Genomic DNA, 25,874 nt, shown 5'->3' with positions numbered 1-25,874 from the left:
CAACTAAGTCATTACAACTGACTTAGTTTTAAAACTTTTGCAGAACTAAATTATTTTTTCAGTATGGTGTTCAGTCACTTCCATGGTGCCAAGAAAACATGGCAAATGTTTCTGTCAGCAGGCTTTTGTTTGTTCTGTATTTCCACCAGAAAACAGGGATCAGCAAGCTGAAAATAGATGGAAATTGTTTATTAGGTACATGTATGAGAAACCAATGGGATGCAGATGTTGAAGGGATTTAGTACCTAGTAGGATCAGGGATTGAGGCAACAAACTGAGGGGTTACACAGAAATATGTACAGTATTAACTCAGATCCAGAGAAGATCTCGTTAGAATTTAGCTGAATTGGGACTAAAGAAATGCACACACATTGGATGGTAATAGGCTGCACTGAAATCACCCCGACTTCGAGATACTCTAAAATTCATCAGGAAACCCCACACTGCGAACGAGTGTGCAGTGTCGCTGTAATGACCCATTCCCTCGCTAATCGCCCCGGTCTCGCCGCCCGCCCGGGGCGCCCTCAGAGCGCGGCACCTCCGCGCCGCCAGGGGGCGCCCGCCCGCCCGCCTTTCCCGTCTTTCCCACCTTTGTGCGCTCCAATATGGCGGGCCTGTGGATGTGGCCGCTGCTGTGGGCGGCGGTGATGGCTCTGCTGGTTTTGCTGCTGTGGCGGCGGCGGGGGGGCGGCAAGGGCCGGGTGTGCGTGGCCGTGCTGGGGGACGTGGGTCGCAGCCCGCGGATGCAGTACCACGCGTTGTCGCTGGCCCGGCACGGGCACGAGGTCGCTCTGCTGGGCTACCTCCGTGAGTGAGGGGCGGCCGGGGCGCCGCGGGGCCGGGCGGGGCGGCCGTGCCGCTGACCGGGCTCTCCCCCCGCAGAGACCCGGCCGCACCAGGACGTGCTGCACAGCGAGAACATCCGGCTGGTGCCCGTGGCGGAGCTGCGCAGGCTGCGAGGTGCGTGCGGGCCGGGCCGGGCCGCGGAGGGAGCGGGGCATTCATGGGATGAGGAACCTGCAGCGTGTGCGGGTCCAGCCCCGCCGCACGCACAGCTCCGCACTCTTGTTTCCCTTTCTCTGTTTAACAGGAGCCACTGGACCTAAACACCTGCCCGTACATTGGTGCTGTTCACGTGCAGAGTGAAATGTGGAAATTATGTACATTCTACCTCTTCTTCCCCCACCTTGTGTTTATCCCTGTTGCCCAGAGAAGCTGTGGCCGCCCCGTCCCTGGAGGTGACCAAGCCCAGGCTGGACGGGGCTTGGAGCAACTTGGGATAGTGGAAGGTGTCCCTGCCCGTGGCAGGGGGTGGAATGACTTGAGCCTTGAGGTCCTTGCCAACCCAAACCATTCAATGAGTGTAGGATTTCTTTCTGTACAAAATGCAGAAAGAGAATTTGTAGGGATCACAAGATGTTTATATAGCTTTATAGTGATCATAGAATAAAATCACAGAGGTTGGTAAAGCCCTGAAAGAACGTTGAGTTCAATGTTCCATTCCCCCATCACTGCCAAGGCCACCACTGAACCATGTCCCAGGTGCCACGTCCACTTTTATATCCCTACAGAGATGGGGATTCCACCACTGCCCTGGGTAGCTGTGCCAGTGCCTGACCACCCTTCCCATGAAGGAGTTTTCGCAATATCCAGTCTGAACTTCCCCTGGCACAACTTTCCCCTTGTCCTGTCCCTGTTCCCTGGGAGCAGAGTCCTGCCCCCCTGGCTGTCCCCTCCTGTCAGGGAGTTGTGCAGAGCCAGAAGGTTCCCCCTGAGCCTCCTTCTCTCCAGGCTGAGCCCCTTTCCCTGCTCCCTCAGCCCCGCAGTGTCTACCTTGGAGTGATCCAGCCCGTGCAGATCCCTCTGCAGAGCCTTCCTACCCTCGAGCAGGTTGACACTCTTACCCGACTTGGTGCCACCTCCAAACTTGCTGAGGTTGCACTCGATCACTTACCCTGGTCGTTGGTAAAGTTATTAAACTGCTGTCCATTTTCATGTTATTTTGACCCATCTCTGCAGAGCTGGCTGGTTCTGATGTTCACATTTCTGTGGGAAGAGCTCTAATATTCTTACCTGTTTTCTGTCACTTTGCAGTGGGTCCAAAGCTTTTCCAGTATGTCCTGAAGGTGCTGGTGCAGTCAGTGCAGTTACTGTATACATTGCTGAGGATAGATCAGCCATCCTATATTCTTCTTCAGGTATGTTTTGTGTTGGGATTAATTTCAGTAAAAATAAATAGTGCTACATTACGGGGTGTTTTTAGCCATCTCAGACATTGTTCTAATTATTTCAGAGCTGAACTGGCCTCATCAGTAGTGTAAACCTGTATCCAGGTATTTTTTGGCTCTAGAATTTGGTTTGTCTGTTAACAAGTCAAGTTTTCTCTTTCCTTTAGTTTAGTTTAGTTGTGCTTTGAAACTTCATTACCATGGGTAGTAGTAAAGAATAAATCTTACTGGAAATGTTGGTGTGTTTATTAAAGGGGAATTTGGTCTTGATCCAAGGGGAAATTTGAAGTACCAGCCAGTGTTTGTAGGTGAATACAAGCAGTCTCTGTTCATGAAGCTCCCTTAAGGTGATGCAATTTCAATTTGATTTTTTTTTGCTTTGTGTTTGTCACTTGGTCACAGTCTCATGCTATTTTGGTTTTGTTTTTGAGCAGAATCCCCCAGGCTTACCCAGTATAGCTGTTGCCTGGGTGGCAGGGCTGTGGTGGGGGAGCAAACTCATCATTGATTGGCACAACTATGGATACACCATCATGAGCCTGAGTCACGGGAGGAGCCACCCACTGGTCCTGGTTGCAAAATGGTTTGTGCAGTCATTTCTGCTCTGTGTAAATGACATGCTGTGGTGGAATTCAGAATGGAGACCAGTGGGGAGAATATCATTGGCATGGGGAGGGGTTTCTGGACCTTGCTGTGTAAAACTGGTTTCTGTTCTGCAGCTGCTTTGTGGAACAAGTGGGGGGAGAGTTGCAGGAAGTAGGCAGGTTGCTTTTCCGTACATATGCAAATGTTGATCTTGTTACTGGAATTTCTTGGTATGTCCTGGGGTTTTATTCTCTAATGCTGCTTTATACTCCAGCTTTTCTTTGAACAGCTCCTTGCTGAATGTATGCTGGTTATGTGTAGTTAAAGGATTTGGGGAATAGGAGTCCATCAAAAATTGGCAATCAAATCTCAGTTTTCGGGCAGTTGGGTTTCTTTGGGTTTTGTTTGGCTTTCATCAAGCATGAACACTGGGGACAGTTGCTGCAATTGCCTGCCTGTGGTTTCTGACTGACATTTCATTTTTGTCAGGTATGAAAAGCTTTTTGGGCGCTTGTCTGACTATAACCTGTGTGTCACTGATGCCATGAGAAAAGATCTCTGGGTGAATTTCAAGATAAAGTAAGTCATGTGCCTCAGAAAATCTAGTGTGTGTGTGCTAAGTAAATGAAAGAACAGATCCCTGAGGATTCAGGATTCAGAGGGATCTTACAAAAGCAGCTCTCCTGAGCTCATCCATCAGCACTGAGACACGTCAGCTCAGTTTTGTGATGGGCCGATGCAGTGTGGGTATTCAGGAATCTTCATTATCCTGCTAAGCCCCATTGACTGAGGTGGCAGTGTGCTGGAATGGGACAGGTATCACTGGGATTTGAAAAATTCCTCTGGCCTGCCAGCTTGTCTTGAGGGCTTCAAGATCAGAGTTGCTCAGGGGCAGTTAGGGAGTAAGTTTGAAAATCAGGACAGTGATGTCTGCAGTTTTGACAGGTGCATTTCACTCCTAGAATAAGCACACAAGAAAGGGGTTCTTTGTTACTTGTGTCTGCATTGGTGGGTTCCAGCAAACTTCAGGAATACAGAAAGTTGTAAGAGTCAAAAATTAATTACTTTGCTGTATTGATGTAGGTGATTTCTTTCTGATTACATTGGTGCAGCCTGCCACTGTAGTGTGTGCATGTTGCTACGTCTGTATTTTATTTAAGCTGCATATTTATTTCCTCCCAGGGCTGTAACATTGTATGACAAACCAGCATCTTATTTTAAGGAAACACCATTCGACCTCCAACACAACTTGTACATGAAACTTGCCAAGGACTATGAGCCTTTCAAACCACGGTATGTGCAAGTGTAGCTGGCCCTACAGCCCTTAACCAAGGGACATGGGGTTGTGGCACTTAAGTTACCAGAAATACTTGTGTGGGGTATTCTGACCCCCAGTAGGCACAGGGAGCATTGAGTTGCCCTAATTATCACTAGGGGAGGCCAGAAGAAGTGAAATGATTGAGCTGTGGTCACACGAGTAGTAGAAGTGTTTTGTTTTTAAAGAATTTGGCATAAGCATTGAGGCAATCTGTGCTGTCTAGGGTGGAACTCTGCAGGTGTCTGCTTCCCACTGACCCACACTGCAGTGGTTGGATGCTTCCTTCAAGTATCCCTTCCTTAATTACTGTGGAAAGCTTTCAGGATCTTGGTCCAAGTGTTAGAAACTCCCCTCTGGCCGTGCAGGATATCACTTGTAGCAGATGTACCAGGGAGTTAACTTCACTAAACTAAGGCTTGAAGAAGAAGTGAAATCCACAGTGCATGGTGGGGATTTTTTAGAAATGCCCAGCTCAGAATGTATAGATTCTGTGTAGGTTATTTAGTTGAATAAATGTGCTGTTGGTTTCCATGCTGTGCTAAGTGTGAGATAGATGTGGAAAAGGAGGCTGTATCTGCTCAACTTGTGAAGGAGAACATTTGGTTGGAAAATGGAATTGTGCTTACAGCAGCAGGCAAGAGGGAAAAATGGCCTGCCCTGTCCTGGTATTTCTGTAATGTAATGATTCTGTTTCTAGACAAGTTGAGCAGCAAATCTGAAGCCAAATGTGTGGAAATTCGTGCCAGTTAAGCAGAGTGTTCCCTGTTGTTGCTGGCTGTGTGTGTAGCTCATGCTCAGGAAGTTGTGTTTCCATAGTGCAGAGCTGTCAATGCCAGTGCTGACAGATCAGCCTTCACGGAGAGGGATGGCAAAAGTGGGGATGTGCTGAAGGCCAGGGGCCGGCCAGCCCTCCTCGTCAGCAGCACCAGCTGGACAGGTTGGCTATCAGTTTTATTTTTCATATCAAATAGGGCTGTTTGTACTTTCTCACACCTGAAGTTACAGTAATTTCACGACCATAAGGCGCACCAGACTATAGGGCGCACTTCCGGGTTCGGGGGAAAATTTTGGTCAAAAGGGTGCGCCTTATAGCCGTGAAATTACTGTAGTTTGTCCTTTGGTTTTTTGGGAGACTTTGAAGACAAAGTGTGCATGATGAAACTAAATGTTGTGTAACTTACATAAAGCTACAAATGAATGATTTTTTTAGAAGTTATATTTTAATTATAGAGCTCAACTTTAAGAATTATTAAAAGAAGTTTCCTACTTTTTTGCTTTCATTCTAGATATAGTGTCTTGCATGGTGGCGTAAAACAGATTAAGAAACTCAAATATTTACTCCTTACTGAGCACCCTGAAGGTGTCTCTGCCCATGGCAGAGGACTGGTATGAGATGAGCTTTAAGGTCCCATCCAACCCAAACCAATTTGTGATTCCATGATTTCTCATGATGTTTATTACATAATTATGTACATTTTTCCCCTCTGTATGAGGAAGGGAACACAGACTGCAAATAAATCCATTGCCAGTGACCATGGGCAGGATTGTCTTTTTCTTTGAATAATCAGGGCAGTTTTTACACTTAATTCTCAGTTTTAGAAACTAGAAAAATTTAACTTGATAGCTTCAAAGATGTCCAGTATTTGTTGCTGGTTTGTCTGTCATGTTGCCAACAAGGGAAATAAATAAACTCTGTGCATGGTTATGGACTTTTATTTATGAAAATAAACAAGGGGATTTTTAATAGCACATTTTAGTAAATAGTAATCTGTAAGTACAGACTGTGTACTTAACCTTGGAGTACATGGTCTGTATTTAAATTGTGTAGGTGAAGGTGAGGAAAATCTCAATTGTTATTTAAAGACAAAAATTTTAAATGGTAGAAATATGGATGTCACTAATAAAGCCTTCTCTTTCAGAGGATGAAGACTTCTCAGTCCTTCTAAGAGCTTTAGAAGGTTGGTAAGAAGGAATTAATCTCACTTTTTCAAAGAGGTCTCTTCTGGATATTTAGGAAGGGTTTTGCTAAAGAACAATGTTTCTGTATAGAGGAGCAAATGCATTTGTATTTGATTAATTAGCGCTAATTTCACATTAGTAATTGAAATACAGCAGTGCAACATCTGAATTCAATTAGAGGAGTTGTTAGGAAGAATTAAATCTCTAACTGGCTCCTAAAGTGCAGTTTTATTTTCCGAGCTATTACACCTACTCTCCACAGGTATCTGCTAATGGGAAGGGAGGGAATAGTTTGTCTTATCTTGTGGACTTTGCAGCTGCAATTCTAAATTGATCTATTGAAGCAGCTGAGTGGGGAGCAATTGAGGAAATGCTTTATGCATAAACAGTAGGATTTATTTCTGTGGAAGTTTATAAATGTTAACATTGCTGAATTTACTGCTGTGTTACTAATACATGCTTGTAAGGAAATTGCTTGTAGTGGGAAGCTCAATAATGAATGCACTGTCACCACTCTTCAACCAAGCACTCAGATTTTTCAGCTCTGACCAGTGTTTTATCTTTCCAGATTATGAGAGGTTTATCAAGGAGGGAGCCAAGCTTCCAGCTTTAGTGTGTGTGATAACAGGTAAGAATGTTTGTGTTACAATTCTGCTGGTGCCAACAGAAGGTTTAGTTGTCACTTTTGTTCTGTGCTGACTCTTCTGTTGCCGGTGGGAGAGAGGAGGGACTGTTGTCTTTGTGTCTGGTTATAAGGACAGTGGTTTATGGCTGAGTTGCTGCACCATCCACCAGTTATGGCACATCTTTAAAGGGCCTCCCTGTCTGCTCCAGCTCTGTATGAAAAACAGTCTAAGGTCAGTGTTGAGATGATGCTGCAAAAGCAATGTCAGAGGAAGCAACCTCAAACAGTGCCAGGGGAGGTTTAGATATTGGAGGTTATTTAGATTTTGGAGGTTTGGATATTGGGAGAATTCCTTCATAAAAAGGGTGGTCAGGCACTGGCACAGCTGCCCAGGGCAATGGTGGAATCCCCATCCCTGGGGGAATTTAAAGCCATGTGGATGTGGCACTTGGGGCGTGGGTCAGTGTTGGCCCTGGCAGTGCTGGGGAACAGTTGATCTGAAAGGGCTTTTCCAATCTTAAAAACTCCATGATTCTACACTGGTGGAAAATGCATTGAAATACTCAGTAAGAGAAGTCCAGGTGCACATTGCTTTCAAGGGAACTTAGATTTTTCATGTCTTTTTATGGTACCACAAATGTTGTATCCTGTTTGTGCAGCTGATCCAACAGGAGCTTGTATTTCACAGACCACACTGCTTTCAGTCATCTTGATGAAACATTATGTTTCTGTTTTAAACAGGTAAAGGACCTCTGAAGGATTACTACAATGGACTGATCCAAAAACTGGACTTGAAGCATATCCAGATCTGTACACCATGGCTGGAAGCTGAGGATTACCCTCTCCTGCTTGGTAAATAGTGCCCTATGGAAAAGGCTTGAGGATGTGTGGGACACAACCCAGCACAGTTGCTGGGGGCTGATGCAGACTGCACAGAAGCAGGGAGAATATAGTCAGGAATGTTGCTGGTTAGTGACAGGATATTAATGGATTTGACTCATTCCAGCAAAGCTGTGAATTCTTCTGGCTGGCTTTTCCCTGTTTTCCCAAGAAGTAGCTGTGTTGCTGTTTCAGCCTGTTCTTTGCACTCTTTTTGCCTGTGCATGTTCTAGTTTACTTTCAGGGTCACTCCAGTAAATGAAATGAAAAAGTTGTTGGCTGAGAAAGCAAAAGTAGCTGAAATTCTAAATTAACCTGTCATTGGAATGTTATTCCCTTAGCATCTTCATTGCAACAGCATAAAGTTGGAATAATAGAGTTATAAAATACATATTAATTGTGATCTTCATTCTGCAGGGTTAGAGCCTGGCAATTTATGTGGCTGTTAAAACACTGTTTATTGGTCCTTTTCAAATAATTAACATAGAGTCTGTAAAATCACACTGTAATTCCTCTGTTTGAGCTGACTTCAACTGGGAGAGGTCACCTGTGAGCCATGTGGTGGATCCTGATTGGATTCTGATGGGATTTTCATTTGCTTACCCATTTTTAGCAGATTGAGAGGCTGAAGGGCTGTTTTAATATACATAAACCTTAAAAATCCCTTTTAATTTAACATGCACTCACTTATTACTTTTCTAAAACATAACTAATTTGAGTCCCAAAACACACTTGTGCTTCATTTTTTTCCCTGATTGCTTGAAGTTATGTCTGTAGTAGTTAAAGGTTTCACTTGCACCATCCAAAGGAGCAGGGAAATAAAGCTTTGCAGGAGAACAGAGGAGTTGCTTTCAGAGAGTTCAGACAGTGCTGTGTTGGTTTTTCAGGCTCAGCAGACCTGGGGGTGTGTCTCCATAAATCCTCCAGTGGTTTGGATTTGCCCATGAAGGTGGTGGATATGTTTGGCTGCTGTTTACCTGTGTGTGCAATACATTTTGAATGGTAAGATCTTATTTTGTTACAGCTCAAGGGGATCACATAAAACAATATTCTTACAAAGCCAGAGTTCAGCAGCTACTGCGGGAATTCAGTGAGATTCCTGTATTATTTTTTAAAATAGATAGTTTTTAAAATTCAAAAAGATACAAATCAAAGTTGTTTTAAGTTTAAAAGTTAATACTAGTTTCTACAAACTGAGAGCATTTAATGCAAGCACTTGCCTTAAAAAAACCCTGTATTCCATATTGTTTCAATATATTTACAGTAATTTCACGATTATAAGCCACACTGAGTATAAGCCGCACCTCCGGGTGCCAGCAACTTTTCATTCTTTGTCCATATATAAGCCGCACCTGATTATAAGCCGCACGTTACAATACAGGGTGTGATAAAAGGTATCTGTTCTATCACCATCTGTTGAGGGTGGGGGCAGTGATCCTTATCTCCGTGGGAGATACTCTGCTAATGGGCCATCCATTGAAACCAGGCAGGGCATTGTTCTTTATCTTTTCACAACCCATCCTTCCTCCAGCCAGTCATTTTCTGCTAATGGCCCATTGAGTCCCACTGTGGGACTGATAAAGTTACTGCATCACACTGGAAGTTGCTCCAGCCAGGGGGAAGAGCCCAACATTTCTTACCAAAATAAAAACAGAGGTTTTGGGACACTAAGGGAGCCCCTTTCTCCACTGGACTCCAGAGGAAAACCGGATTTCTCCACATCACCACTGGACCTCTGGAGGGAAACTGCACCTTGTACAGGAGCACTGCTCCAACTGAGCCACATCTGTCACTGCAGGAGGATGCAGCCACCATGGAATGGGACTGCTGCCAACACCCTGCCTGACGGGGTGTCAGGTTGTACTCTGACTTTGTCGGGGTTTGGAGTTTGTTTCTTTGTAGTACTGTATTTCTATTGTAATTTCTCTAGTAAAGAACTGTTATTCCCATTCCCATATCTTTGCCTGAGAGCCCCTTGGTTTCAAAATTATAATAATTTGGAGGGAGGGGGTTTACATTCTCCATTTCAAAGAGAAGTTCCTGCCTTTCTCAGCAGACACCTGTCCTCCAAACTAAAACAGCAACTTTTCATTCTTTGTCCGTATATAAGCCGCACCTGATTATAAGCCGCACTTTGGGTTCGGACCTAAATTTTAGTCAAAATGGTGCGGCTTATAATCGTGAAATTACTGTAATTAAAAGAAAAGCTTTCTTCTGCATAGACACATCTGTTCAGTGAAAGGCTGAGTGTATGCATGGACATTCTTGGAAATTTATGGTCCTTTGGGAAAACAGTAGCTTTATAAAAAAAGACAAATTCTCTGTGAAGATTTCATGATGGATCATGGACAGATTTTCCTTGTGGAAAAAATACTTAGTTTTAAAGTAGATCATTGCCCTGGTTTTTAATGGATGTCCAGATGAGAGGCACAAAGACAGAATGAGGGCCCCTTGGTATAGTTGTGGCCATTTTATTGTGACATAGAAAGGAGAAGTCTTTAACTGTTTAAAACTGCCTGTTTAATTCCATTATGTCAGCTGTGGAGCTTGTGACATCTGGGGCCATGATACAGATATCCTGTTTTAGGCCCTTTGGATGGCACTGTGCAACATTGTAAATGTCCCACTCACTGCTTTTTGCCTCAGTTTTCCTTCTGTGACTTTTTTTCACAGTTTACATGAACTGGTGAAACACAATGAGAATGGTCTGATATTCAGGGACTCACAGGAACTTGCAGAGCAACTGAAGGTAATGGCTCTCACTGATTTCTTTCCCCTCAGAAATAACCGCAGAGGTGCCACTGTGTGGGCAGCCTTTTCAAATCAGAGCATCACCCGTGTTTTTTGCATTCTCACAAGGTACTGCCTGGCCTGGTGAGCATTGTTTGCCTCGCTTCTGTTTAAATGTGAACCTGAAGCTGGCAAAAGCATTTCAAATATTGTCCTTGTTCTCTGTTTGTGGGGCCAGACCCCAGAACTGCAGCTGTAGTTGAGGGTTAACACTGGGGAGGGTGGAATGAGCCTGGAATGGAACATGATAGTTATTTTTCTGTGGTTTTGCTTTTTAAATTACAGATGCTTTTCTGGGATTTCCCTACCCTGGAAGGGAAACTTCACCGCTTCCGAGAGAACCTGCGAGCGTTCCGGCAACTGCGCTGGGACCAGAGCTGGGACCAGATTGTCCTTCCCTTGCTGGGGAACAAGGAATGACTGGGGGAAAGGAGGGTGTCAAACACATTCCTGCAGCTACAGAGATTTGGCACACAGTGAATAAACACTTTATATTGTTTGCATTTACAGTTTCTAAGTCCTTTGTCTTGGAATGGGGCTCTCACTCTCTTCCTTTACAGTTTCAGCTTCCTGGGTAAGAGGTGCTGAAGGTGTTTGTTGTATGAATACCTGGCTGCTTGAAGGTCCTTTTTTTGCTGAAGATCCTCGAATACAGATAGAAACTATTACCAGCTTTACCTCCTGTACAGTCAGCACTTTAGGGGGTGATTTGGGTGTTTTTGGTATATGGCAGATAGTTTTCATTTCATTTGTTTCGTTTCAGCTGGTCAGTTCAATGGCCAGTTAATTGCCCAAGCACTGAAATCCTCCTGAGTGGTTTTATTGGGACAGAACCATTTTGTTTCCAAGTTGTTTTTCCTTTTGACAGTGTGTGCAAGAGAGGAAGCACAGTACTGGTGTGTGACAGCTTTACTGGGCACTTAGAGCAAAGCAGAGCTTGCAGTGAGTGGTCTCCTTCGTGCTCTGAAATGAATGTGCCCATTTACCTTGGGAAAGAACATAAAATTAATCTCTTCTTGAAGAGATGAACAGAAAAGGGAAAAATAAACACAAAATATATGAACAAACTATGTATAACTTAGTCCAAAGGCACTTGCTTTGTGAGTGCTTACTCAGGTACAGACTTCAGCTTTTTATTAAGGTCAGTGTTCACATGCAAGCCTAATGCTTACAAGATTTTTTAAATCACTTTTTTGATGATAAAATAGGTATCAGTTATTGGTAAATGTGATTGGTTTGGACTGTGTTTAGTGCTTCTCACAGCTCCTGTGTGTAAGGGGAGATAGGGAGCTCCTGTGTTGGTTGCCAGTTTGTGTTTACTCTGGATTTAACACCTTCAAGTTCTTTCTTTCTGGGGACAGGGAACCAAAACCTGGGCTGGGGTTATTTCTGCTTGCTCTCAGCAGTCATGGTCTCCTTTAGCTTGAAGAATAAGATTCTTCAGGTTGCAAGTTAGGTATCATCAGTTTTCTCTCCTTTGCTACAGAAGGAGGAGGTTGAAGTTTTTTTCATTTCAAGTAGGTTTTAATAGAGAAAAGGAAGGAAAAAGAGAATAATGAGCAGGACTTTGATTTTTCTTCTTCAGGACAAATGCTGCCCGACAGGAGAATGATCAATGGATGATGGAAAGTTTGAGAGCAGAGGTGCTTAGTCCTTGCTCTTTGCAGGATACCTGGAGCACTGCTATGCAGAGTGATTCCTTTTTCATTCCAAGCAGCCACCGTGGAAGTGGCAGTCCTCATGTGAGAGAAATGGACATCAATTCTGACTTGTCATCACTGCAGAGTAAAGATGCACCTGGTTTACAGCAGAAGCACCCTGGGACACACCTACAGGTATTGGTCACTGTTTTATTGGGGGGGTTTAAGCTAACCCAAATTGCAAGTACATACAGACATAAAAGACCAGAATAGACAATTACAGCTGGTTTTAGTATCAGAACCCATAGATTACTCTGAAACGTTGTTCTGCTCTCTTGTCTGTGTGAAATCCTCATCCTGTGATCCTGCAGGTTGCCCCCAGTACTTAAAAATCACAACACAGTTGGGAAAAAAACCCCACTTGAATTCTACAGAATCCAAGTGATGTGGGATTGGAGCTTTTTGGTTTCCATTGCTTGAGGTTCAGTCACTTCCCAGGGGCAGCAGCAGGCTTGGATCCATGCTGGGAATTACAGGAAGGAAGGACTCCAGCTGTCCATGTGTATCCTCAGATAGTGGACACTTGTATCCTCAGAACCTCCTGTTTCCAGGATTCAGGATAAGCTTGTTACAAGGCTGAGACAACTTCTGTTGGTCTCAAAATTCAGTTCTGTTTGCCAAGCCTATATAAATAGCTGTAGAATAGTTACATCTGGCTGCACATCATAGAGAAAATTACAGCTGCTGTGGGCTGGAATCATCTGCCACCTGATCCCAGCTTTATCTGTGAAGAGAAACACTGGCAATCATATTTATGCTTAATAAAATTAAGAGCAAAAGTTGTGTGACAAGTTTTGTAAGGCAAGTGTTTTTTTTAAATCCCATTTATGCCTCTGCTGAACACACAATGTCACTTTGTGAATTAACCAGAATTTCACAGAATGTTCTGAGTTGAAGGAACCTGCAAGGATCATCAGGTCCAGTTGGGCGAGCAGCAGCTGAACAGCAGAGACTCCAAAAGACAGGCTTTAGAAGTGTATATGAAGAAAAATCCCCAAATCCCTCTTTTATTTAATCTCTAGTAGGGGGTTTTAACCCTCAAAGAACAGGTAAGATAAGATAAAGGGTTTAGGCTGCATCTTAGGTGCTATCACTGTGACAGTGCAGCACTGATGGCTCCCTCCTTTAAGCTTAAACCTTTTTTAACTTTATTATTGGTGTCAGACTTACAAATCATTCCTCACAGATGTGAGCTGTGATAGCCAGGGTGTACCTAAAGGTGAGTTCCAAGCTCCTGATGAAATCCATGTGCAAAAGCTACTACTCTTAAATCCAGCTCTAGGATAAGAGCCTGCTCTTGGACACTGCTCCTGCTCCTCTCTAGCACTGAACAAGTAATGGGGAAAGAGGCAAAAAGGCAAAACTACTGAACACTGGATGGAAAGGCACCCACCCAGCTCAGCCTGGAACAGCAGATACGTGTCTGGATTCCGGATTGTGGAGGCAATGAACACCTCAGGAGCTCTCCGGTCTGCTCTGCAGGTGGAGAGTTTCTGTAGCATCCCAATGAGGGCTAAAATTATCTCAGGATCATACACCACATCTACAAAAGAAAAAAAGAAAAAAGAAACATACAGTATTTATTAAGAATTGAGCAAACCAGAATAAAAACAGCAAAGCAGAAATACAATCTTCACAGTGCAGGAGAATATTGATATTTTATGGGCTATGCCCTCATCACTAGAAATCAGTGCTCCTTTTTGTAAATGGATTGTCAGATATTTTATTTAAGCCCATCCTAAGGGAGGCGGTAGAACCACTGACTGTTGATGCTTGATTCCCACTGCCCTTGGCAAAACAAACCTGCCTTGTTAGAAATGAGTGCTTTAGAGGCTGATGCCAAGGACTTGCAGAACTTGAAGTCATTCCCTGGAGAGCAGAAATGGTGGTGAGAGGTCAGTGAACACCAAGGGGAGTGGAATGCTGATGTTCAGAGGGAGTTGTTTCCTACACAGAGATGTCCAGGTGTGTGTAGCAGTGCAGTTACTCATGCTGCAGTGTGAGAAGGGCACATCCTGCTGCAATAAGTAACAGCCAATGTCAATGAGAGATGTCAATGCCTCTCAGTTCTTGCCTTCAGAGCCTAGCTGGGGCTGGTTGGGCACTGAGCAGTGCCATTGGCATTAGGTACCGTGCAGTGACTTCATTTTATAGAATTCCCATTCACTGCATCCTGTGATACCTTGGATGCCATCTTTGCACCTGGATTCTCAGGTTTTTCTTTGCAAAACTCCAAATCAGGGTGTAAGACCCACAGCTGACACTCTGCTCTCACTAGGTATCACCACTATTGTCCTACTGGCACTAGATTTTCCATGACTGTATTTTTTATAAAACTCCCTCTGAATTTAAACACAGACAAGTCCAAAAAACGGTCTGCAGTTGGTTTTTGTTACTGTTACTCCTCAAGAGGCTGCCAGAGTTGCTGAGCACAGGCCATCCATGCTCCCCGAGTGGGTGTGGTACCTGCTGCAATGACAACATCAGCTCTGAGACCCAGCAGCTGTTTTTCTGTCACTGAGCCCCAGTCAAGCTCAGCAACAATCACTTTTGTGTTTTGGCAGTTCTCTCCTTCCACCTCCTGTCCTTGGGACTCTGTTTGGATGCTCCAGGGCACATCAGGCTCTGGGATGAAGCCGTTTAGCTGGATGTTTTCTCCCAGCTGTCTGAGAACACGGGGATGGCAGTCACTAAATATGAATGTCCTGGGTTGGCAGGTCTTGCAGATGGCAATTCCAGTGAAACCACTCCCACTCCCTAATTCCAGGACTGTCCTGAGGGTAACAGAGTAAAAAGTACCATCAGGATTGAGTTGGAAATCAAAACATTCTAAATATAATTAAAGGTAAAATCAGTTCCAGATAATTAGAACAGTTTTTAAGTGAACCACCCACAATCTAACCTTTGCCCCAAGCAAATGAAGAGTTGGGGATAACTGAGGGAGGAATTGCCAGCATAAAATTAATTAGCTGAAATGCTGATTTCTGTAAGGCACAAAGCATTCCCACCACAGGGAGTAAGAGACATTCCCATCTGGCTTTAGCCATCAGTTGTTTCCACCTGAGCTGGCTCTCCAGTTTTTAGTCAATGGAGAGAAACAGACACTGAGCAGCACAGTTCCTTCCCCTGTGAGCTTAACTATTATTAAATTCTCTTTCCTCAAAAGTCCTTGCTTATCTTGACTGCTTATAAATAAGGTAGAAATTATGTGATCAGAGCTGCCCACTAATCATCTAACATAGACAATCATTGGTGAATCCCATAATGGATTCATGGTCGTTAGTTAAATTACTGAAAACTGAACAGCTGACCTCACAGAGCAGGTCAAACTTCACAGTGCAAGGGTTTGATCCTAAACCATGTCTTGACAGGTCCTCTCCTGGGTTAAAGTTTGGCAGAACAGACAAGAGCATCAATTATGCAGCAGCAAAAGGGTGTAATTTCAGTTATTTTAGGTGTATAGTCTGTTATTAAATATTTCTGACATTAAATTGCAGTTCTGTAGCTCACAGTATTAGAGGACTGGAGCCCCTCTGCTCTGCAGCCAGGCTGGGAGAGCTGGGGGTGTTCACCTGAAGAAGGCTCCAGGGACACCTCAGAGCCCCTTCCAGGACCTAGAGGGGCTCCAGAAGAGCTGGAGAGGGACTTGGAACAAGGGATGGAGGGACAGGACACAGGGAATGGCTTCCCACTGCCAGAGGGCAGGGAGGGATGGGATATTTGGCAGGAATTGTTCCCTGGCAGGGTGGGGAGGCCTTGGCACAGGGTGCCCAGAGAAGTGTCCAAGGCCAGGCTGGATGGGGTTTGGAGCATCCTGGGATAGTGGAAGGTGTCCCTGCCCATGGAATGATGTTCCTTCCCAGCCAAACCATTCTGTGATCCTGCAGGAATGAAGACCTCTCCTCATTCCTGCAGCCCTGCTGCTGTCATACCTGTCCCTGAACACCCCAGGGTTCTGCAGTGCCCACTGGGCCAGCAGCAGAGCAGCCTCCCATGTGACGAGCCCCGTGGTGCCCCCGGAGATCAGCGCGGTGCTCTCGGACAGGCTCACACAGTCCCCCGTGGGCTGCAGGGAAGGCAAAATGGATCAGCACAGGCTGTGCATTTAGAGTTTACAATCAACAGAGCACCTGAAAATAGGCAGGGAGCACTCCATGCTTCAGGGTGGGTGTTTTTAAATTATTGCTTAGTTTTGGGTGAGTAAATGTAGTTTAGAACAGTGTAGTGTCAGTTCTTACCAGTAAGTAGTTTTTGTAACAATGAGTAGATTCTTCTTCTTTTAGAACATCTGCCAGTGCCTCATAAAGTTCATCCAGGGGTTCAGCTGCTGTGGATTCAAGCTGTGGGGAGAAAACAAGGCAGCTCTGAGCATCACATTGTCATGAAACAGAAAACACTCTAAGCCCCATTTTAGTACAGTGTATTTACACTGAATGTTGTGGTTGGTTATTACATCAGGTATTTTCAAGGGGGGAAAAAAAAGAGAAAAACGAATGAAAAATAAGCTGAAAAGCAAGAGGTACCTTTTTGATGAGCTCAGTCAGGAAGCACCTCCTGTACTTGGCCGAAGGGGGATATTTCACACACAGAGGATGAAGAATTGTCTACAATGAGAACAGCCATGGAAACCCAGGGCAAGGTTTAGGAAAGGCACTGAGGACCAGAAAAGGGCCCTTAATTGGCTCTGGGTACCATGAAATGCATTGGAATTTAGTCTGTACAAGAGATGCTAAGCCAGAAATTGAAATGGGATTATTTCTGCCAGGTTTGTGAGTTTACAGACTTGTGGCACAAATTTCTTACTTTTTGTGGCAACAAAAACCTTACTTTTCAATAGAGTAAAGAAGAAAGTGGAGTGGAAATAAAATCCAATTTACTCTCCTCCTTATTTTGCTCTTCTCTTCCTTTACTCCATTTTGGCTTGCTGCCTGATTTGTGATGTCCACCACAGGGACAGTTTAGGCACCACCATTCCCTGTATCCCCGAACATCCAGGAGCGGCTGCGCTGACTGTGCCATTCACCACATCAGTGCTGTGGCACGCGGGTCTCAATTTTGATCTAAGAACAGCCAAATACCAGGCAGAGAAGGAAATCTGCAGTTGTCCGTGTTTCTGAGCCATTCCGGCGGCTTTGGGACACCGCCCGCAGGGAGCGCGGGGGTCACTCTGAGCTGTCCTCACCTTGTGCAGAATATCCGCCAGCAGCGCGGAGTCCGGCGCGGTCCTCAGGCTTTGTTCGAGTTCCTAAAACAGGACAGATAGATAAATAAATAAATAAATAAATAAACAACGCCATGGGGCCGCCTCCCCCCCGTCCGGGCCCCCCGTACCGGCCAGGGCAGCGAGCGGAGCGGCCGCGCCGCCAGGAACCGGCGCTGAAAGCGCAGCGCCAGCCCCGGCCGCGGCTCGGCCATGGCCCCGCAGCGCACGGCCAGACAGGCCGCGAGTCCCCGGCGTCGCCTGGCGCAGCGCCCGAAGGAGGAGCCGCCCAGAGGGCGGAGCGGCACCGCCCGATAAGGGCGCGAACCGGGGAACGCCGCAGCGGGGGTTGAACCTGCGAGCCCCGGGACACGGCGGGCTGGGACCGAGCCGGGCAGCGATGGTTCAGTTGGGAGCGGGAAAACAAATATCGGGATCGGGGAACACTGGGAAACACCGGGAGCAGGGAATCATTGGGATCAGGGAAGCATCGAGATCATGGAACACTGGAATCGGGGAAACATGGGATCACTGGATCAATGAATCGTTGGGATCATAAGAATCATGGAAACATTGTAATTATGGAATCACGGAATCACTGGAAACATAGAAACACAGAATATTGGAATAATGGAATCAGTGGGATCATGGAATGGTTTGGCTGGGGAGGGTCATTAGAGACCATCCCATCCCACCCCTGATATGGGCAGGGACACCTTCCACTGTCCCAGGGTGCTCCAAACCCATCCAGCCTGGCCTTGGACACTGCCAGGGATCCAGGGGCAGCCACAGCTTCTCTGGGCACCCTGTGCCAGGGCCTGCCCACCCTCCCAGGGAACAATTCCTTCCCAATATCCCATCCATCCCTGCCCTCTGGCAGGGGGAAGCCATTCCCTGTGTCCTGTCCCTCCATGCTGTTGCAAATAGATTGCCCCATCCTTCCCGCCAGTTCCCTGCAGGCACTGGAAGAGGCCACAGCTGAGCCACCCCTGAGCTGTTTATTCCCCAGACATTCCCGGTTCCCTGAGCCTGCCTCACGGCAGAGCGACCACAGCCCGGCCATCCCCTCGGCGGCCCTGCGTCACAACTGCGCGCCCCGAACGTCACTACCGCGCCACGGCGAAGGACACGGCGCCCGAGCGGGGCCGAGCCGGACCGGAGCGAGCGGGGCCGGGCGGGCTCAGGCGCCATGAGCGGCCCTGTGGAGGATGAGAAGCTGCGGGTGCAGCAGCTCCGCGCCCTGCGGCGCCGCTGGCTGCGGGACCAGGAGCTGAGCCCGCGAGAGCCCGTCCTGCCGCCGCAGAAGCTCGGGCCCGTGGCCGCCTTCTGGGAGCGCTTCCTGCAGCCCGGGGATTCCTGGCGGCAGCAGGTGAGCGGCGGGACGCGGGCACCCTGCGGCCTTTGCTGGGCCGCTGCCCCGGCCTGACTGTCACTGTGCCCGCAGGTGCACAAGTTCTACCAGGGCGGCCGCTTCGTCATGCTGCGGGTGCTGCTCCCCGCCTGGGCCGTCACCTACTACCTGAAGTACCACGTCTGGGTGCGTGCGGGGCCCGGGGGGGTTGGGGGGGTTAAAGGGAATGCTCGGGAAGGGACGAGGAAACGCTGAGAAAAGCCCAGGCCCGGGGGGGATGATGCGAGGAGTGATCCCACAGCGGGTGTGGGAATGTGCTGCTTATACCCGGTTGCAGATCAAGGTTGTTCCCCGTGGCCTGTTCGCCACCTGTGTTTCCTTGCTGGGGTAGCACTTACTCATAAATTTTGTGTAATACTTCATCACAAGGAATCACCCTTGTGAGACCCCACTTGCAGAGCTGCCTCCAGATCTGGGGCCTCCAACAGCAGTGGGATGTGGAGCTGCTGGAGAGAGTCCAGGGGAGGCCATGGAGATGCCCCGAGGGCTGGAGCCCCTCTGCTCTGGAGCCAGAGTGGGGGTGCTCACCTGGAGAGGAGAAGGCTCCAGGAACACCTCAGAGCCCCTTCCAGGGCCTAAAGGGGCTCCAGAAGAGCTGGAGAGGGACTGGGGACAAGGGATGGAGGGACAGACGCAGGGAATGGCTTCCCACTGCCAGAGGGCAGGGATGGATGGGATATTGGGAAGGAATTGTTCCCTGGGAGGGTGGGGAGCCCTGGCACAGGGTGCCCAGAGAAGCTGTGGCTGCCCCTGGATCCCTGGCAGTGTCCAAGGCCAGGCTGGACAGGGCTTAGAGCACCCTGGGATAAGGGAAGGTGTCCCTGCCCATGGCAGGAGGTGGAACGTTTAAGGTCCCTTCCAACCAAAACTATTCCATTATTTATGGCAATACCCAGCTTTTCCTGTGATGTGAGCAGAAAAATTGTGTCTGAATTGTTCCTGCCCTGTACAAACAGAAGGGAATATAATTCCTCGGAATAACCAGGGCAGCTGTTGGTGTGGGCAGGGAAAAGGGCCAGCCCTGCCCTCCCTGGCAGACCTGACTGTTGTAGCTTCACATATTTCTCTAAGCAGTGGAAAGTTCAACAAGACTTTTGCTTAGTACAGTTTGTGTTCTGGAAGGGTTGTGGTACCAATTTTGAAAATCCTTTCTGCTTCCTCCAAGTAACACTGTTCTCTTTACCCTTCCCTCTCTTCTCCCCCTGCTTCCAGAAATCACCTCATGGTGTGGTTATGACAAACCCACGGATATTCCCAGTAAGTCTCTTAAAACTTGTCTTATCTTCCACTGTGTCACACAGATGGGAAGGGGTTTCCAGGGAGGTTTGTGCAGCACCTGAGAAATGTCTAGTGACAGCTTTCCCAAGGGATGTGCTGGGTCCTGTGGGCAGCACAGGGATTGTGGGTTTGGGCACTTTGCTCTGTAGTGCCTGGCTGTCAGAACATGGCTGATGCTGCCCATCCTGGGTGGAAAATACAAACATTCCCTTTGGGAATGGGTGTCCAAAGCCCCAGTGATCATTAACACATGGAATCACACAGGCTCTGCGTCTCCTCATTGTTAGAACTGAGAATGTTGGTCCTGGCTTGGTCCTAGTTGTCCCTGAAGGTCTCCCACACTCAGGTGTCCCTAAAGAGTTGTGTCACCTCAGCTTGGGACAAGTTTAATGAAGCAGAGAGTGTCACAATGTTTGGTCTTTTCTGTTTTCAGGCTGCTCTGAGCTGTTACTGATTGGTGTAGCAAGTCAGAGGACAAATATTCCTATAGATCAGCTCTGCCCCTTCTGAGTGCTGCCCATTTTTGGCACCTCCTATTCATGCTCTAAAATAAAATCATGAAATATTCTGTCCTAAACTCCACAAAGCAACACGAAGGTCAAGCTGTTGGCCTCTGTCTTCAGCCTAATTTTTCAGTTGAGTTAGGTCAGCTCAGCAGGCCAAGACTGTGCCTGGAGCTGGAACAAATGGTGCTGGGGCAGCAGGCTGATTTTTGAGGGATTCTATGGCTCTCCATGGGCTCTGGGCTGTGGGTTTGGACTCACTGATCACTACTGGAGGGTATTATGCAGTGCTATAAGTAATTTTTGAAACAAAACAGGCTCAAAATGTGTGGCTGCTGTTCTGTAAGGAAAACAAGGGGTAAAGCAAGTACAAAGTCAAGGTAATTTTGCTGTGATGTTATATTCCAGTGGTCTGGGAATGTTGAGGGAATGAGAGTGTTCTGAGTGAGTTGTGAGATTCTTGCCTGGAAGTGGGGACTCTTACAGGTTCCCTGAAGGACTGGGCTGTGCAGGGGGAGTCTGGGTGCCACAGGGAATGCTCACCATGCTCTCATCCCACAGGGGGACAGGATTTTAGAGACTGGAGAGATCATGCCACCCCTGAGAGATGAGCACCACAAGCACCACTGATGGCCAGCAGCTGATTTCCTCCTTGGGAGGACATGGTGAGAGCTGCACCTGCTTTGCCTCTTCCATAAAAGAGTCTTTACTTCTGCATTGTCTCAGCTTCTCTGTCATTTTCTGTCTCTTTAGTCCATGTCATTCCAGGTGCTTCTCATATGTGAATTCATCATAGCTGGATCCTGGGGATCTCCAACCCCCTTACCTTTCAATGATACCTAGCAGCAGGACAGTGTGGGCCTTGGGGTGATGAGGAAGACACTCTGGATCCCAGGGATTTTGGAGCAGGCTGCTCCCAGGAGCAGAGTCACGCTGAGCTCCTCACACACACTTGGTTCACCTCTCCCACTCTCCAAATCCTTTCTACAACCCATTCTGACAGACTCCCATAGCTTCACTGATGTCATCCCAGCTCTCTGCCTAGGGAGGGTGGCAGAAGAGGCACTGCTGCCAAAAATCATTTTTACCACTCTTTCTTTGCCTTCAGCCCTTTCTGAGGAGGAGCCTTCCAGCCCCCACATACCTGGGGCACTTAGTACTGGAGAGACTGGTCTCTTAAAGAGCAAGGAGCCAGAGGAGGTAGTGATCCCTGTGGATCCCTTCCAACTCGACATATTTTATGATTTGAATTATTTTAGTAGTTACCTTGGGGATAGGAATGGTTAAACCAGCAATTCAAAGGGTAACCTGGGGAGCTGTGACAGAAACCCCTCATGGAGCTGTGAGGGCCCAGCCCAGCCCATGTGTCTGAGGAGCAGGGGACAGTATTTGGGGACAGCCAGACCCCTCAGAATGGCTCTGCTAGGGACTTGAACCATCAGGGCCATAGCAAACACGGGGGAAAGTGTCCAGCAGTCAAAGGAGATCAGGGAGGCCGTGGACTCCATGCCCAGGCCCTTGCCACACCAATGTCCCTTTCTTTCCTTGGGTAAACAGTGGCTCAGGGTGGGACAGCAAGTGGGGAGTGAAGTGGTGGGGCAGTAGGATCCTCTGGGTCATCTGGAGGGGTGGAGAGTGAGCAGGGTCTCTTGGCAGAGTCAAGGGTGAGACTGGGTGTTGAGGGCCTGCAGGGGCATGAGTCCTTCCCAAGGCCCTGGGGGTCCCTGTCACTACCCCTGCCCCAAGGGAGTAGTGAGCCCCAATGAGCCCATCCCTGTGGCCAGTGACCTGGGGAGGCCTCCCCTCCCTGGGGTCCCCTGACACTTCCACCCCACTGGTGACAGCTGGGGTACCCCAAATCTCCGAGGTCCCCATGCACTTGGGCAGTACTTGTGAGGAACTGGGGACTGTGACATCTAGGGACACCACACACCCAGGGGGATGCCTGATACTCCCAGAGCTCCCAAATTCCCCCAAGAAAGCCCTGATATTCCCAGGACTCTCAAATTCCCCTAAGGAAATGCTGACAGCCCTCTTCTAGTGAGAATTCCCCAGAACTACAGGGAATTCCTAGTATCCCCGAGTGCCACGAACATTCCCACAGCTCCAGCACGCCAAGAGACACCCCAGTCCTCCATGTCCCCATGATGTGGGGGCCAGAGGCCATTCTAGGCCACAGTCTCAGTCCCAGGGACAGGTGTGGGGCCCTGGGATCACCTGGGTGTTTTGGAACAGATAATACTCCCTGAGCAGAAAGAATGGATAAGTTTCCCTCAAGCAGGGAGAGGTTTGAGTGTCACAACCAAAAAAGACAGCAGAGCCCACTGAACATGTCCTGGCACAGCTGCAGCAGGACCATTCATCTCCATCCCCTCAGCTGTCCCACTGCAGGTGACAGCACGTGGTGCAGGGCGAGCAGGAGGAACCACGAGCCAGACCAGTACACTGCTGACAGCTGCTGGACCTCTGCAACCACCATATGCCTCCACAAATACAATTTGCATCTTCCCTGGAGCATTCCTGGACCTTTCAAAGTCATTGAGTCCAATTTTCCTTGTACCAAAAACGTGATGCATGCTCTTGACAACAAAAGCAAAACTCTTCTGGGTTTGTACCATATTGTTCCCTCAAATGCCCTCAGTGTTGCACACACAGATACTACACACAGGACTACATCTTCTGCATAACTTTGATCCCTACCAGCTAAAAACATATCACTGATCAGTGATAGATGCACACATAGATAATCACAGAGTCATGGAATGGTTTGGATTGAAGGAATTTTAACATTCATCCTGTTCCACCCCTGCCATGGGCAGGGACACCTCCCACTATGCCAGTTTGCTCCAAGCCCTGTCCAACCTGGTGTTGGAGATTTCCAAGGGAGGGGCAGCCACAGGTTGTCTGGGCACCCTGTGCCACGGCCTCCCCACCCTTACACAATATATGTACATTATATATTTAGTCAAGGGTTGCATTTCCTTACACCTGCCTTGCTGCAAAAAGTCTTCCACTGCAACAGCTCAAGGAAGATCTCCCAAATCAATGATGGATTGTGTGACTTTCTGTCGTGTCCTTTGACAGCTGTCAGGCCCTCCCCGTTGCTCAGGCTGCAGCTGGGAGTGTTGAGGGCAGGTACCAGGAAAGAGCCACTTGCCAGTGTGGAGATGAGAGTGGAGGGAATCTTGGTGTCCTGGGAAACGAGGGCTGTAAGATCCTGGGATGTGGAACATGCAGCCCTTTCTCTCTCTCACCTGATGTGCCTCAGGCAGGAGCTGTTGGTTCCAGCACTGCCAGAACACAACGGGAATTCTCCTTGTGCATCCTCCAGTCCCTGCCAGCCCTGGGTGTGTACCCCTGTGCTTGGCCAGCTGGATCTGCTCCAGGCCACCGCCCATCCTCCAGGGTATCTCAGGGCACAGCAGCTCAGGATCAGTGCCAGGGGAGCTCTCAGAGAGATCTGGAGCTGTGTCTGGGCTGACACACATTGACCCAGGGCTGGCTGGATGTCAGTTGTGCAAGTCCATGGTGTGGGGAGAGCTGGCTGACGCTCTCCTCTGTCACATTTGGGAAGTGGTGGTGGGGGGGGGAGAACCTTTCCAGCTGGAGGAAAGCAAGGTTTGTATGGTAAAAAAAAGCCTGAGCTGTGGGGCCAGGACCTGGACACCTGAGGGTACCTCATGTGACACCAGGGTGCAGCTACTGAATGTTGCCAAGTGCCCAAGCTCCCAGTCCAGCTAATGCTCCATAGCTAGTGACAGATCTTACTGGAAATGCCCACCATGGTGGAGCCAGTGGATTCTTTTAAGCCCAAATTCTCCCTTTCCCCAGTGGGTCCTGAGAGGTTCTGCCCTACTGGTCATGGCAGGATTCCTGGGGAATGTCCTGTACAGGGCCAGTGGTTGGACTTGATGATCCTTGTGGGTCCCTTCCACCCTGGGATATTCCATGATCCTGTGATTTTGGGGATACCTGCTCTATGCTTTCCTCAGGCACTGCTGGACCACCCAGCCCTCCATTTCCCCAGTCCAGGAATCCCATCTGTGAGCAAGGGCAGCATGGGACTGCTCCTCCCCTGGCCCACCCCAAAGAGCACTGGCAGAGCTGTGTCTGCAACCTCTAGAAAAGATCTGTCTGCACATAAATGTGTTGATACAACTGGCAGTCACATCTTAGAGACAGATGAAGGGAAGCCCAAGTTCTTCATCGGCTTTTGATCCCTGCATTGTCCTACAGAAGGTCTCATGAATATTTGCCATTTCAGCACTCCTCAACTGCCTACAGAGAAAGCCTGGGATGCCCTTTGGGGAGGGTCTAACAGCCTAAAGAGAACATTTCCCCTATTTAGCAATTGTCATGTTTCACTTAGCAGCTAGTAATCCCCCTCCAAGATTAGTGGTTTAAATGATGCTGCTTTTGCTGCAACGACGACTACTGACTTCCCATCAGGGTGTGCTGGACCAGATGGGCTGGGTCCCATCTGGGACCCCCTCCCCATTTTTACTCGTGGCTCTGGGCACGGCATGGCGAGTGCAGCAGGTGCTGCACGAACTGCTCCCAGCTCTCACCTCCGTGGGCTGGGAGGGTTTGAAGGTGCCTTTTAACCCGGCGAGTCTGGCCTTAGGCTGGGCCGGGCTGTGGCTCTCAGCTCCGAGGCCGGCTGGGGGTGCAGGCTCCAGCTGCCGCTGCCCGTCCCACGCCGAACCACGGCTGCACATCGCCCGCAGCGCCGAGCACATCCCTGCCGGCTCCACCTTCGCTTCATGTGCCGCCAGGTCATTAAGAGCTGTAATTACCAGCGGCTTCTGCCCAGGTTGGCTCAGCCGCGGGCTCCGATCCTCAGAGGGAACGCCCAGATCCTCCATCCCCTCACGGCGGCGCCTGCCAGGGGAGCGGGCAGGGACGCTCAGGGGCGCACGGAGCCTCCGCGTGAGGGCTCGGAGCCACGCACCCGCCTTTCCCAAACCGCGGCTCCGGACGAACGGAGCCACGGGAACCCCGGAACACAACAAGACCCCGCAGTACCCTCCGGGACCCTCACCCCGGCCCGGTCCCGCCGCCCCCGAGCGCAGCGCCGCCTACGTCGCGACCCCTGGCCGGGGGGCGGCGCTCTTCCACGGGTCGCAAGGCACGCTGGGAGTTGTAGTCCTCGCCCGCCGCACAGCGCCTCCCGCCCCTCACCGGCCGCTCCGGCCCCCGCCCTCCGCGCGCTCGGAGCTCGCTGGTCCCTCGGTCCCGAACCACCGTCGCTGCCTGGCGCACTGCCGGGCCCCCAACCGCCGCTCTCGGTGCCCTGCTCGGCCTCCGCTTTCCGCTTCCTGCGCGCGGCGCCCCTCGGGGCTCGTAGTCCCGCCGCGCTATTCACGACGGTCCCTGCGCTGTCTCCGCGCCGCACGCC

At 48.7% G+C, this 25,874-nt stretch overlaps 3 protein-coding genes across 10 annotated transcripts; 2 read left to right on the top strand and 1 right to left on the bottom strand.

The window, feature by feature from the left end:
• The first annotated feature begins 589 nt into the window (after positions 1–589).
• ALG1 (ALG1 chitobiosyldiphosphodolichol beta-mannosyltransferase) lies at positions 590–12,294 on the top strand. Of its 5 annotated transcripts, none has more exons than XM_042779774.1 (15): positions 590–785; positions 883–960; positions 1,091–1,160; positions 2,095–2,198; positions 2,663–2,811; positions 3,303–3,392; positions 3,996–4,106; positions 4,953–5,068; positions 6,051–6,089; positions 6,659–6,718; positions 7,457–7,567; positions 8,482–8,596; positions 10,268–10,343; positions 10,670–10,860; positions 11,970–12,294. In XM_042779774.1, exons 1-14 carry the CDS (start codon positions 606–608, stop codon positions 10,802–10,804), a joined length of 1,434 nt encoding a protein of 477 aa, XP_042635708.1. In that variant the 5' UTR covers positions 590–605; the 3' UTR covers positions 10,805–10,860; positions 11,970–12,294. The 5 variants fall into 5 exon arrangements, with proteins under 5 accessions (XP_042635708.1, XP_042635709.1, XP_032929821.1 ...); XM_042779776.1 differs by lacking the exon at positions 590–785 and adding an exon at positions 800–807; XM_042779775.1 differs by lacking the exon at positions 1,091–1,160 and having other exon boundaries at positions 590–807.
• Positions 12,221–25,489, bottom strand: EEF2KMT (eukaryotic elongation factor 2 lysine methyltransferase). Of its 3 annotated transcripts, none has more exons than XM_033073932.2 (8): positions 25,045–25,488; positions 17,267–17,329; positions 16,608–16,688; positions 16,323–16,424; positions 16,017–16,150; positions 14,551–14,858; positions 13,478–13,627; positions 12,221–12,808 (listed from the first exon to the last, which is right to left on the bottom strand). In XM_033073932.2, the coding sequence occupies exons 1-8, from the start codon at positions 25,339–25,341 to the stop codon at positions 12,708–12,710; spliced, it is 1,236 nt and encodes a 411-aa protein (XP_032929823.1). In that variant the 5' UTR covers positions 25,342–25,488; the 3' UTR covers positions 12,221–12,707. The 3 variants fall into 3 exon arrangements, with proteins under 3 accessions (XP_032929823.1, XP_032929825.1, XP_032929824.1); XM_033073934.1 differs by lacking the exon at positions 25,045–25,488 and adding an exon at positions 17,416–17,499; XM_033073933.2 differs by lacking the exon at positions 16,608–16,688 and having other exon boundaries at positions 25,045–25,489.
• On the top strand, positions 18,390–23,080 carry NDUFB6 (NADH:ubiquinone oxidoreductase subunit B6). 2 transcript variants are annotated; one of them, XM_033073936.2, is made up of 5 exons: positions 18,390–18,653; positions 18,729–18,821; positions 19,908–19,952; positions 21,038–21,141; positions 22,854–23,080. In XM_033073936.2, exons 1-4 carry the CDS (start codon positions 18,474–18,476, stop codon positions 21,104–21,106), a joined length of 387 nt encoding a protein of 128 aa, XP_032929827.1. In that variant the 5' UTR covers positions 18,390–18,473; the 3' UTR covers positions 21,107–21,141; positions 22,854–23,080. The 2 variants fall into 2 exon arrangements, with proteins under 2 accessions (XP_032929827.1, XP_032929826.1); XM_033073935.1 differs by lacking the exon at positions 22,854–23,080 and having other exon boundaries at positions 18,391–18,653; positions 21,038–21,191.
• Positions 25,490–25,874: the final 385 nt, after the last annotated feature.

The sequence above is a fragment of the Catharus ustulatus genome, chromosome 16 (genome assembly GCF_009819885.2).
Source record: "Catharus ustulatus isolate bCatUst1 chromosome 16, bCatUst1.pri.v2, whole genome shotgun sequence".
NCBI classification, from domain to species: Eukaryota; Metazoa; Chordata; class Aves; order Passeriformes; family Turdidae; genus Catharus; species Catharus ustulatus.
Note: the sequence above shows the minus strand (reverse complement) of the source record. Positions and strands in the feature narration are given on the sequence as shown.

Bases quoted from the DNA above. Each gene is read 5' to 3' on its own strand.
- ALG1 (XM_042779774.1), top strand. From the start codon at position 606: ATGGCGGGCCTGTGGATGTGGCCGCTGCTGTGGGCGGCGGTGATGGCT. The intron at 3,393-3,995 runs GTAAGTCATGTG...ATTTCCTCCCAG, and splicing joins TGGGTGAATTTCAAGATAAA to GGCTGTAACATTGTATGACA. The intron at 6,719-7,456 runs GTAAGAATGTTT...TGTTTTAAACAG, and splicing joins TTTAGTGTGTGTGATAACAG to GTAAAGGACCTCTGAAGGAT.
- EEF2KMT (XM_033073932.2), bottom strand. From the start codon at position 25,341: ATGGAGGATCTGGGCGTTCCCTCTGAGGATCGGAGCCCGCGGCTGAGC. The intron at 17,330-25,044 runs GTGAGAGCTGGG...GTCCTGTTTTAG, and splicing joins AACCCTCCCAGCCCACGGAG to GAACTCGAACAAAGCCTGAG. The intron at 16,151-16,322 runs GTAAGAACTGAC...CCTTCCCTGCAG, and splicing joins GTTACAAAAACTACTTACTG to CCCACGGGGGACTGTGTGAG.
- NDUFB6 (XM_033073936.2), top strand. From the start codon at position 18,474: ATGAGCGGCCCTGTGGAGGATGAGAAGCTGCGGGTGCAGCAGCTCCGC. The intron at 18,822-19,907 runs GTGCGTGCGGGG...CCCTGCTTCCAG, and splicing joins ACCTGAAGTACCACGTCTGG to AAATCACCTCATGGTGTGGT. The intron at 19,953-21,037 runs GTAAGTCTCTTA...CTCATCCCACAG, and splicing joins CAAACCCACGGATATTCCCA to GGGGACAGGATTTTAGAGAC.